General features: G+C 42.2%; 1 protein-coding gene and 1 non-coding gene across 2 annotated transcripts in view; one reads left to right on the top strand and one right to left on the bottom strand.

Annotated features, from left to right (window-relative positions):
* The window catches only part of LOC102272708 (uncharacterized), a 53,228-nt gene extending 40,119 nt beyond the window's left edge, over positions 1 to 13,109 (top strand). Inside the window, exons 5-7 of the transcript XR_011466894.1 lie at positions 1,665 to 1,874; positions 3,675 to 3,791; positions 12,599 to 13,109. This is a non-coding gene — a transcript (uncharacterized protein). The remainder of the gene's footprint in view (positions 1 to 1,664; positions 1,875 to 3,674; positions 3,792 to 12,598) is intronic.
* Positions 11,746 to 13,138, bottom strand: part of ATP6V0D2 (ATPase H+ transporting V0 subunit d2) — a 56,096-nt gene continuing 54,703 nt past the window's right edge. Inside the window, exon 8 of the mRNA XM_005888282.2 lies at positions 11,746 to 12,664. Coding sequence (XP_005888344.1) covers positions 12,503 to 12,664 — 162 coding nt within the window. The 3' untranslated portion in view covers positions 11,746 to 12,502. The remainder of the gene's footprint in view (positions 12,665 to 13,138) is intronic.

Genomic DNA, 13,138 nt, shown 5'->3' with positions numbered 1-13,138 from the left:
ATAGATGTGAACCCCCAAAACAGTTATTTCCCCAAATCTCAGCCGCTCCTTCAGCTGGAAGTAGCCTTCTCTGAGTGCCTTTCCGTTCCCGATGGAATGAATGGGGTGTGGGTTGGTGCCTGGTGAACAGAGAGACACGAGTATCAGCAGCATCTGGACCTTGCAATTAACCTTCCATTCCACCTGCGGTTATTTAAAATAATTTCCATTCCTTCCCTTTTCCTAAATATCATTCATCTTTTCCCCTCTTTATATTCCCATTGATTTTCATCACTGAAGTGGGACGTTCTGCACTTTTGCTTTTATCTCCATGCCTAGAACTCTTTAAAAAAGAGAGAACATAATTAGTTGAATAAACGGTGCATGGCAGAGTAAACCCTGTTTGATAATTCTTTTCAAACGCCATATCAATGAGGGAAATAACCAGTGTTTTATGTATTGTAGAGTCCTGTGAGTTTCAAGTTAGATGTTAAAGGAGTTTGAGCAGGCAGGCCAATGGGATTGAGAGTCATTACCCACACTTACCTTGGTGTGCAGAGAACACCATGGAGCAATTTTGGTTCATTTACCTGTTCTTCGGGTTTGTCCTCTGTAGACACCTGTGTTTGTAGATGACGGGAAATAGGCTCTATTTGGTTAAGCAGTTCTTGGCTGAGGTGTATTTCTGTGATTGAATTGGCTTGGCTTCTGACTGTGGCTGCTGAGCCAACTGTGAGTGCAGACAAAGAACTGCAGTCTGGCTGCTCTGACTCCCAGGGAACGCTGTACTTGGGATGGATTCCGGGTCACTTTCCCCTCTTTGGTTACAAAGGTCAGGGTGGGTGGTGATGTTATACTTGCTCTGCATATGCGTTTATTTACTCCACAAATACGTGTTGGATGCCTACTATGTGCTGAAGATCTCATTGTGGTCCAGAGGAGCCCCCTGGGACCCCATCTTTGAATGTGTTTCTGTTTTCATGGACTGAGGAGGTGACATTCTATCAGACTCAGTTGTTTGGGCTTTAAAAAAAATCTTAGTCTTCCCGTGTGGCTCAGGTGGTAAAGAATCCATCTGCAAAGCAGGAGACCTGGGTTCGATCCCTGGGTTGGGAGGATCCCCTGGAGGAGGGAAAGACTACCCACTCCAGTATTCTGGCCTGGGGAATTCTGTGGACTTCATAGTCCGTGGGGTCGCAAAGAGTGGACATGACTGAGTCACTTTCACTGGGCACTGAAAATATCTGTGCCCCAAAGGAAATTTATGGGTCCCAGAGTTATATTTTGGCTTTTCCTTCTATTAAATTAACTAAACAAGGAGGACATTAGACCGGGATGGGGTTAAGACCTTAGCAGTCTTTGTAAGCAAAGCAAAACTTAGACCTACAAATGCCTCAAGGTTAGGAAATAAAAACCTGAGGACAATCCATTAATAAACAGTCAACTAGGCTTCCCCAAACAAGGCAGATGCTTAAGCTATAGCCATTCAAACAATTTCCTTGCTTTTCTTCAGCCTTTTCTCTGTAAGTCTTTCCCCTTAGCTGCTGTCGGCAGAGCATGCCTCACTGCTTCCAGAGGGGAGCTGCCCCAGTGGAATCGATTTTGCTTAAATAAACTCTTAAAATTTTTAATATGCCTCAGTTCATCTTCTAGCAGTTCTTGATTTGAATCTATGTATTTTGCAGGTGGAAGAATTTGTGCATTCATTCATTAAACAAATATCTATTAAATGCTGCCATATGCCAGGCTCTGTGCCAAATACTGAATATATTAATATAACGATGATCAAAAAAATAAATTTCCTGCTCTCACACACCATCGTTGGGTGGGGAAGGCCAACATTACAAAACAGATAAACAAATCCATTATGGTTACAAATTGTGGTAAGATATAAGGTAAGGAACAGGATGCTTTGAGAGAGACAATACAAGGTACCTCTTTGAAACTGAAAAAAGTCTTTGAGAAACTGAATATATAGGAACATCGTGTACTGGTGGTTTGCACAACTTCAAAGATATGAAAAGTGCCCATTGGAACTGGGCAACGTGACAAAATCACGTTAAAACCTGAAGGAAAGGAGCCAGCCTTGGGAGAATCCAGTGGGAAAAAATTCTATGTAGAGGGAGGAACATGATAGCCCTAAATGGGAACAAATTTGGAGTCCTGAAAATATGAAAGAAGGCCAGTGAGTGTGGTAGGGGACAGAGGATGTCAGTGGGAAGGGAGCGAAGGCCTGACCTTTCTGGGCCTTGTAGATCATGGTAAAGTTCTGATTTTATTTCAAATATAAGGGGAAATGATGGGAGAGTTTTGTTGTTGCTTTAAAGAGTGATAAGGTCTTAGATTTTTAAAAGCCCTCTCAGTTGTAGTGGGGATGACAGTTAGACAGTAGAGGTTTATGGACCTAGCCTACACAAAAGATGATGAAGCACTGGACTTACGTGGTGAGTTAAAGAAATATTTTTGTTAGAAGAATTGGAGAATTTACTTACAGGTTATATACTATGGGTAAGGGAGATTAAAGTGTCATGATATAACTTAGCTATTAACATTTTAAATGTAAATGTTAATAAACCAAAGTTTTGATAACTAGCATTCCAAATAATTTTCCATTCAGCTCAGTTCAGTCGCTCAGTTGTGTCCAACTCTTTGCGACCCCATGGACTGCAGCACGCCAGGCCTCCTTGTCCATCATCAACTCGCGGAGCTTGCTCAAACTCATGTCCAAAATTTGGCACTTAGTCTTGGATGAAAGGGCAAAATTATTTTCAAAGTTACACTGTGCATGATATGGGCTAGTCCTCAGTAAGGGCTCAGGGTTTAAATGATTAAAATGATTCAATAAAATAGGTAGTGTTTCTACTATTCTAATAATTTATAAAAATAAATTAACAAATGTTTTAAAATGCTTCCTCAATTCTCAAATAGTAACAGAATGATAAAAATTATAATTGCAAAGATTTACATGAAATGCCTAGGCAAGTCAGTCACTGTCGAATCCGGGGCATTTGTTGCTATTGGACTAGAAGAACATTTCCCACCAGGCTGGGCTGCTGCTGGTCATCTCTGCGATGACATGGGGAAGACAGATAATTTTTAATGAAATCTGTGAAGCCCCAGATCCAGTTCCATGAACTCTGCAAATTCCCAAAGACATGAGGTGGTTTCCTTCTCATAATTTTATGAACTTTGATAGGACTTCTGTCATTTTTTCACAGGACATATTTGGAACAAACAGGAATCTTAAACTGGAGGCGGTAACTTAAAGAGAAAATTAAAAACTTGTCTACCACCTCTAAGAAAGTAGAATATCTATATCTATCTATCTATCTAAGACGGAAGACACAGAACACTTGAGGCCTAGTTTTGACCCCTAATCTTAGCTCTTCTGACTACAGTTTCCCTATCTGGAAATCTAGTGCCCATTCTAGTTCTGAAATTCTACATACCCATTTTATGCCCATCTTTCAGTATCCAGCTTAAATTATCCATTTTATTTTATTTTTTTAGGCTAGATATAACAGATGTAGGCATGTTTCTTAGATGACTATATTGAAAAAGGAACGTTTAGCCTGATGTACTAAATTTGTCAGAGAAATCCAATTAAAAAAAAATTGTCAGAGCAAGATATGGCCATTGGACAGATTTACTGTAGAAAGTTAATGGACCATACACATATGTCAATTTGTTTTCAGAGCCATTGTGCTGATATGCAGCTTGAATTTGTGCTGTCAGACCTACCTTCAGAGGCTGTGCAGAACACCAAGTTCTCTGGAGCATACAAACCAAATTGTGCTGCATATTTCCTTCAGGTAAGTTATTTCTTGAAGTACACTATTCTCGGGGCTTCAATCCAGAGCTGATACTGAACGGTCATTTTCTCTGCAGACTGTAGATACCTGCTTCATTTTCACACAAGCATCCCTTTTCTCCTTGCTGTTGCTTTCCCATATTGTAAAACTGCTCCTGTCTTAAGTCAGCTGACGCTCTCCATGTGGTTCAGTACGGGCTGGCAGTGTGTCCAGCTGCTTTTGATTTACACATAGTTTCTCCACGGTCTTGCCTGAAAATGGTCCCATCAGTGCAGGATAGCACAGGCTACTTCCTAAATATAAGGATGTGTATTTTCTTCTAGAAAAAACCGATTTAAATTTCCACCTACTCCTCCTAGATTTATAATTTTTACTAAAGGGGTTCTGCATCTGTCCTGCCCACTCTTCACTATTCCGCTTGACTTATTTTAGTTGGCTTTAAGCAACAAAGGATGACTTTTATATAAATTAAAGAAGACAGAAATGATTCATTTCTAGGTGCCATGAGAAAATGTGAGGGCGCAATGTTCATCTCTTACACTGAAGGTGCTGCCTTAATGGTAATTTTTCCCATTTGATCATCCCATCCTGAAAATAGGCTTCAGGAAATATCAGCTTGGCAGATGTATTTATGTTTTTAAGACAATTAAGAGCAGTTTTAGGCTTCCAACAAAACTGAGAGGGAGTCCCAGAGATTTTCCATGCCCCACGCATGCAGTCTCCCCCATCATCGACATCCCTCGGCAGAACAGCACATTTTTCATCAAGGACGAACCTACATTAACACATCATAATCTCTCCAAGTCCACGGTTTACCTTAGTGTTCACGCTTGGTGTTATATTGTATGGGTTTACACAGATGTATAATGACATATGTCCGTCGGCAGAATATCCTAGAGAGTCACTGACCTAAAAATCCTCTGAGCTGGGCCTGTTCATCTCTCCCCCCACCACCCCTGGCAAACACCAATCTTTTTATTGCCTTCATAATTTTGCTTTTTCCAGAATGTCATATAGTTGAAATCATTCAGGATGTTGTCCCTTTATATTGGCTTATGTCACTTAATAATATGCATTTAAGATAGCCCATGAGGTTGCAAAGGGCTTCCCTTGTAGCTCAGTTGGTAAAGAATCTGCCTGCCATGCAGGAGACCTGGGGTTCGATTCCTGCGTTGGGAAGATCCCCTGGAGAAGGAAATGGCAACCTGCTCCAGTATTTCTGCCTGGAGAATCCCATGAACAGAGGAGCCTGGCGGGCTACAGTCCATGGGGTCACAAGAGTCGGACATGACTTAGTGACTAAACCACCACCATGGGGTCGCAAAGAGTTGGACACAACTGAGCGACTTTCACTTTCACTTTTCAAGTTTCCTCCATGTCTTTTCATGGCTTAGTGTTGACTAACACTCCTTCTGGATGATCACTGTTTATCTGTTACTACTGAAGGACATCTTGATTGCTTCCAAGTCTGGGCAGTTATGAATAAAGCTGCTACAAGCATCTGTGTATAGGTTTTTGTGTGGACATAAATTTCCAACTCCTTTGGCAAAATACTGAGCAGGGAGGTGATTGCTGGTTAGTTTTGTAAGAAACCACTAAACTGTCTTCCAGAGTGGCCACACCATCTTGCATCCCCACTGGCAATGAATTTTGCTCCAATCCCACCCTGCCTCCCCACCACCACCACCACCGTCAGCATTTGGTGTGTGAATCCTGGACTTTGGCTATTCTAATAGGTGTGTAGTAGTATCTTATTGCTTTAATTTGCATTTCCCTAATGATCTATGATGTGGAGCATCTTCCAATAAGCTTATTTGCCATTTATGCATCTTCCTTGGTGAAATTCCTCTTGAGGTCTTTTTTTTAACTGGGTTGTTTATTTTCTTAGTGTGGAGTTTTAAGAGTTCTTTGTACGTTTGCATAACAGTGCTTTATCAGATATGTCTTTGCCAATATTTTATCCTAATCTATAGTTTGCCTTGTTATTCTCTTGATACTGGTTTTTGTAGATTTAAGTGAATGTGTAGTGTCTATTATTCTTAGGGAAGGTGTCCATCATGTTCATCAGATTCTTTAAGGATTCAGTCAGTTCAGTCGCTCAGTTGTGTCCGACTCTTTGCGACCCCATGAATCACAGCATGCCAGGCCTCCCTGTCCATCACCAACTCCCGGAGTTTACTCAAACTCACGTCCACCGAGTCAGTGATGCCATCCAGCCATCTCATCCTCTGTCGTCCCCTTCTCCTCCTGCCCCCAGTCTTTCCCAGCATCGGGGTCTTTTCCAATGAGTCAACTCTTGGCATGAGGTGGCCAAAGTATTAGAGTTTCAGCTTCAGCATCAGTCCTTCCAATGAACACCCAGGACTGATCTCCTTTAGGATGGACTGGTTGGACCTCCTTGCAGTTCAAGGACTCTCAGGAGTCTTCTCCAACACCACAGTTCAAAAGCATCAATTCTTCGGTGCTCAGCTTTCTTCACAGTCCAACTCTCACATCCATACATGACCACTGGAAAAACCATAGCCTTGACTAGACGGACCTTTGTTGGCAAAGTAATGTCTCTGCTTTTCAATATGCTATCTAGGTTGGTCATAACTTTCCTTCCAAGGATAAGCGTCTTTTAATTTCATGGCTGCAGTCACCATCTGCAGTGATTTTGGAGCCCCAAAAAATAAAGTCTGACACTGTTTCCCCATCTATTTCCCATGAAGTGATGGGACCAGATGCCATGATCTTCGTTTTCTGAATGTTGAGCTTTAAGCCAACTTTTTCACTCTCTTCTTTCACTTTCATCAAGAGGCTCTTTAGTTCCTCTTCACTTTCTGCCGTAACGGTGGTGTCATCTGCATATCTGAGGTTATTGATATTTCTCCCGGCAATCTTGATTCTAGCTTGTGCTTCTTCCAGCCCAGCGTTTCTTGTGATGTACTCTGCATGTAAGTTAAATAAGCAGGGTGACAATAAACAGCCTTGACATACTCCTTTTCCTATTTGGAACCAGTCTGTTGTTCCATGTCCAGTTCTAACATATAATAATCTTAAAGGATTATTTTAATTCAAATGATTAGAGCCATGGTTAATGACTCATGTTAAAGTTGGTGGCTCAGGTAATACTGGTATTTCACAGAATTACCTCCAGCACAGGGAACAGTTGAACTATGAACTGATAATTCCCTATGATATGGTTTACGTTTATTTATTTGCACGTGTGGTTCTTACATAACTTTCTTCCAGTCTTTCTACTGAAAGCCTTTCGGGTTCTGAAAGATTTGTTCAATACAAACCTCTCATCACAGCACCAGGGTGAATCCTTGCACACAACCATGTGATCTGGACACCCAGAGCTAGAATTGATGGTCACCCAAGCTTCCATATTTCCACATATCTTAAGAAATAGATTGAGTTAAAATATATCTAATCATGATCACTAAGGGGCTTCCCTGATATCTCAGACAGTAAAGAATCTGTCTACAATGTAGGAGACCTGGGTTCAACTTCTGGGTTGGGAAGATTCCCTGGAGAAGGGCATGGCAAAGCATGACACTATTCTTGCCTGGAGAATCCCGTGGACAGAAGAGCCTGGTAGGCCACAGCCCATGGGGTGGCAAAGAGTCAGACATGACTGAGCAACTAACGGAACCACAGCAACCAACAATCATGATCACTAAAATCTTACCTATAGATTTCCTTTCAATTTTCACTTACATTTTGGAAAAAAAGAAGTCAGCCTCATAGAAACAGAGAGTAGAAAAGTGACTAACAGGGGCAGGGAGTGGTACAAATAGGGAGAAGTTGGTAGAAAGGTCCAAACCTTTGGTTATAAGATGAATAAGGTCTTATTAATAGAATCAAACGTGTTACTTGATGACTATAGTTGGTAACACTGTACTGCATATTTGAAATTTGCTAACGAGTAGAACTTAAATATTCTCTCCCATACAAGAATAAAGGTGTTACCATGATGGGAGGACTCCCTTCACAGTGTCTGTGCCCATGCCTATCAAATCATATTGTGCACTAAAGTATCTTACAATTTTGTCAATTATTCTTCAAAAACCTGAAAAAAACGAAAATATGTTAATTTTAAAAACTCCTGATGTTGCAGAAATGAACTGTAATATATTAGCATTTCACTCATTTTTTAAAAGAGCAGAAAATTAAAAATAAAACACTAAATCAAACCAAAAATTTAAAAACAGTGAACATCTTATCCAACAAAATATGTATCTCGTCAGCATGAAGAGCTGAATACAGAATGAACTGCTTTAATTTTTCAAAACTTACAAAAGAAGAATCTGAAAATGTTTAGTTTAAAATCTAAAATTGCTGTTTGTTCAAAAAACGACAAAGGTAATAATGACTATCACCTCTGAAGAGTGAGACTCAGGGTCAGCGAGGCTGGTGCTGCCAGACCTTACTGGAAAGCAAGATGCCGCCCTGTCCCCTGGAGTTGCTCGCTCCTATCTGGCCTTGGGAGTGACATTTCTGTCTTCAAACGGCACAGAAGTAGTCCCTCCGGGTCAGAGTCAAGACTCATTTGCAGGTGATATACGTAGAAAACCATACCTACCCCAACCACCTGCAAAGACGATTGGAGAGTGGATGGCTTCGGCAGGCCTAAGAAAGGACTTCAGAGTGGCCACAGACACTGTGGGACCTATCAGTGGATGACTGCTGAGTGCCACTGTTCCATTTGTACTACTGCAAAGAAGTACCCTCGATTTAGCAGTTCAAAGCAGCAACTCTTTATTAAGCTCAAGGATACTGCAGGTCAGTAATTTAGGACAGGACTTGTCTAGGTAGTTCTCGCCTGGGATCTCTCATGCAGTTGTGGTCAGGTGTTGGGTTGAGCTTTAGTATCTGAAGACTAGCCTGGGCTAGACATGGCAGTCTAGACGTGATACTGTTGGTTGGGGTTCAACTGGGATTGTCATATTTGAATATACCTTGCTTCTCCATGTTGTCTGAGTGTCTAACCTTGGCTGCTGTATTGTGAGGCTCAGGGAAGCTGGACTACTTACATGGTAGCTCAGGACTTAAAATCCAGTAAGCAAAGGGAACTAAATAACCTTGGAAGGCATACAGCACTGCATTTCTGGATTTTGCTGGTTATGAGTAAGTCACTAAAGATAGCTTATGTACAAGGAGAAGGGACAAAGAGCCCCATCTCTAGGTGGAGGAGTTTTAAAGAATGTGAAGACATATGCAACCTTGCAGTAAAACCACTGCAACCAGTCTTAATGAGAGCCTGCTCTATTGATAGGGAATCTGGTACTTGCTTCCTGAAATGGAGATCTAATAATTTCTTATGTATTTATCCATAAAACTTGCTTCCAACTTTGTCAAAAAGAGATCCACACTAAGTGGAATGTTGAAAACATTCTTACAGATATCAGAAGTCTGCATAGAGCTACCAATGTACTTTTATAGCTTGTCAATGATCCCAGTCTTTAAATGACATTTTGTGGATCTGAACAGAATGATAATTTTCTGGGGACAACTTCCAGTATATTGATTGACACTGGTTTCTATGTGCATCTTCTTCATGTATTCTCTTTCCTTTTCAAAGAGAACCCCAACTTGCCTTCCCTTGGAAAAGCAGCCAGCTGTTCTCATTGAGCAGTGCTCTGATCAATCATATTTCACTTAGTGATCAAGTTGGTTGTTGAAGCTGGAAATTGCAGCAGAAAGTGACTGAGGAGAAAGTGGGAAAGTGATTGATGGGAGGCCAGACAGAGTAATGAAGATGTAAAAGAGGAAAATGAGCATAGGAAATTGCTCAGGGCAGGTGGTTTGGCCCTTACGATAGTTTCTGCAGCCTATTCTCTTATTTATAAAGCTCCTACATTTTGTAACTATGCAGCCATCCAAACTAACATAAAAACTCCCAATATCAGGTCTCGCCGCAATGCGGGAGACGTGGGTTGGATCCATGGGTTGGGAAGATCCCTTGTGTTCTTGCCTGGAGAATTCCATGGACAGCAGAGCCTGGTGGGCTACAGTCCATAGGATCGCAAAGAATCGGACACGACTGAATGACTAACACTTTCACTTTCACGTATATCTTCATCTTACCTGTGAGATCTGACACTACCAGCATGTTTCAAGTGGTAGGTTAAAAGTTATTACTGATGAAACCTCTCAAATCTGATAACCAAGTCTTTCTTCACTCTACAAAGTTTTATTTATCTGTCTTAATGTCTTATTAAGTTTCTGCCATGCTGCGGGGAAGGGTTAATTCAACTTGTCCAATATTCAGCAAGACAGCCTTAGGCAAAATTCACCCAGATTCAGAATGGTCCTTTTTATTTGCTGTCAGCATTCCAAAAGCATTGCAACAAATAAAAGGACTGCAATTTTTTTTCCTGCCTCAGATATTCTCCAAATTTCCTGAGAACTGCAATTGCTGATTTTGAATCCCCAAGCACCGCAAATTCTCCTGACTGAAAAACTTTCTTATAGATTTAACAGGTCCCTGCCCACAGACAGACTGATAAATGACTTTGGAACCTTCGAGAAGGGGGTGGGAATGAAGGGGTGGGGGTGGCCGGAAGTCTGCCTGTGGCGCGGGCTGGACCGGGTGCAGACTGAGCGATTCTGGGTGTAGAATCCACTGGAGTACCGTGTGCCAAGACCAAAGTCAGCCGATTATAGAGGTGGAAATCTGAGACTGATGGAATACTGCTGGGAGGTGGGTGCTAAAGGGATAACAAAGAGCCTCAGCTTCCACCACTTAGGAAACGAAATGCATTTTTGCCTCGTGGTTTTTGTGTTGCTTTCTGTACCTGATTTGCTGGCCTCGTTTCCAAAGGGTCCCCGAGGTAGGACAGAGAAATCGGATCCCAGCCACACTTAAAGGCTGTAACTTCGAAGCCAAGTTTTCCCAACAGCAGAGGGTGCACCCCGTCTCTAACAGGGCACAACCTGCAGCGTGCGCCACATGAGGTGACAGGAAATTCCTTTCTCTTCTGTCCACACGATGGTTAGACTTGGTGGCTAGGGCCTCGCGGGGGCTGGAGGCTTCATTACCCGCATAGAGGTGATGAGAGCAGTAACCGCAGCCTGCAGCCCTGGGGCACGTGAAGGGCCCACACGGGTCATGGAGAGGCGGGTGGGAAGGGCTTGGTCTGAGAAAGCACCACTTTCTCTAAGGGGCCGCTGTGCAACCAGCATCTTTGCCCTCGACCCTTAGGGACGCCCAGTCTTACCAGTCTCCCCCGCTGCAGACTGCAGAAATGTAGTTTACGGGCATCTCCTGGCCTCCAGGCTTCGGAGGGGAAGACGGCAGCCGCAGGTAGGGGCAGGGGCGAGCCGGGGAGGATGCTTTCCACGGCAGAGGCTGCCCCTGGAGCAGCTCCTGGTTCTGGCTGCTGAATCCGCGCTGGAGCCTTTACAGCACGGCCTCCACGTGGGCACACGGCCCGGGCCCCTGCACAGCTGAGCAGCAAGGCACCTGCCTGCCTTCTGACTCTCTGAGCCACTGTTTTTCCTCCTGCTTAAAAAATTCCTATCACTGAAATTAGGAAATATTTTATAAGTTTAATTCCCAACCGCCACCCCCCCACCCCCGCCCCCACCAAATGGATTTACTTCTTGGTCTTTGTACTTAATTCAGTATAGGTATACTCTGTATTCCTGGACTTCCCTGGTGGCTCAGACAGTAAAGCGTCTGCCTACAGTGCGGGAGACCGCGTTCGATCCCTGGGCGGGGAAGATCCGATCCCCTGGAGAAGGAAGTGGCAACCCACTCCAGGACTCTTGCCTGGAAAATCCCATGGACGGAGGAGCCTGGTGGGCTACAGTCCAAGGGGTTGCAAAGAGTCGGGCACCACTGAGTGACTTCACTTTTCTATACTCTGTAAATATTCTTACTTGAAGAACTTTCAAATATAAATATATGTTTACCTTTTAAACATAGCAAAAAACCCCAGATTTTTCTATTTAGGAATTTTTTATTATTTTTAAAGAAAGCACTGGAACAGTGTTTGTTGATTTTTCTTTCTCTGGTAAACTGGAGTTTTATAGAGAATCCATATCCTGTGAACCTATGATTTATGTTTCTTAATGAATAAAATATAACAATTTTTTCTTCTCAAAGTATTAATATGGAGAAACTGTAAGAAAGAGAGGTATACCTTTTGTTTAATGAAAGTTGTGAGAAAATAAGTCATAGTCGGCAGCCTTAATAAGAAGTTTAACACTCGTGCCCCTGTGGGACATGATTTGGAACTCTGGAGCTTTCCCAAGCCTACCAGATCAACGTGCATTAGAAGAAAGTACAGTCTTTTCCACCGTGTGTGTGCTCCTTGATGCCTAGGTACTACTCTGGATTTTTGTGGACATGGATAAGGAATGGACAGTTAACGAGTAAAGGAGACACTCAGCTTGTGGAGAAACATGGAAAAGCAAAACACTTCTTAATAGATTTGATTTTATAAGAAGAAAATGAGAATAGGGAAAGCACCACAGGTTAATTAAAATTAATGTCTAAGGCCCAGTGAAGAATGAGACGTAACAAGATTTAAGGCTCCTGGCAAAAGATATGCTTTGTTTCAGGGTTGCTTTGCTGTGTTTCCAGTGGGTGTACAATTCATGAAGTGCAACGTCTCTTACTTTTGTGTGATCTAGATAGTACAACACAACTCTTTTATTTCCCTCATAACTTCCTCTTAATGTTTATGATTTTCTGCATTTGAGAGCCCCTCACTGGGTTATAAGATTGGAATGTAACTGTTAATTTTAGTTCGTTGTCTCTGTGAAATGCATTCGGCTATCCACACGATATTTCTCATTTCTTGTTCCTTCAGCTTGGTGTATGCATAAAACACACCATAGTGGAATTGCCTGTTAAATGCCAGCACGTTCATCTGTACCTGAGGAAGGAAAAAAAAAAAAAAATGGACCATCAACTTATATGGAACATACTACATTAATGAAATAATATGAAGCTACAGACCAGCTAGTGCTTGTTTAGTGCTTATATGTATTTAAATAGACAATTTCCAAATTGGGTCAAAGAAAGGGAAACAGCAGGAAATTCAGCAAGTCTGAAAGAAGAGTGTCACTTTGCAGAGAAAGGCAGACAACCAGCAGTTTACGAAGTAAGTTTGGAAAATTACAAGACAAGCTCCAAATCTCAGTAGCACTGTAAGCACTGATTCACCTTGGGAGGACTTCGTCTGTGTGTGTGTGTGTGTGTGTGTGTGTGTGTGTGTGTGAGTAACTTGGTAGAGATATTGATTTGGCTTCTCTCATTTAGATAAGATATTTTTCCTTGGTGCACAACGGTTTACAATTTTCAAGTCGTTTTTAGGCTATTGGACTCCTTTTCAGGGCAATGTCATACA

This window comes from Bos mutus, chromosome 14 (assembly GCF_027580195.1).
Source record: "Bos mutus isolate GX-2022 chromosome 14, NWIPB_WYAK_1.1, whole genome shotgun sequence".
Classification (NCBI taxonomy): domain Eukaryota; kingdom Metazoa; phylum Chordata; class Mammalia; order Artiodactyla; family Bovidae; genus Bos; species Bos mutus.
The sequence above is the reverse complement of the archived record's forward strand: the minus strand, read 5'-3'. Positions and strand labels throughout refer to the sequence as shown.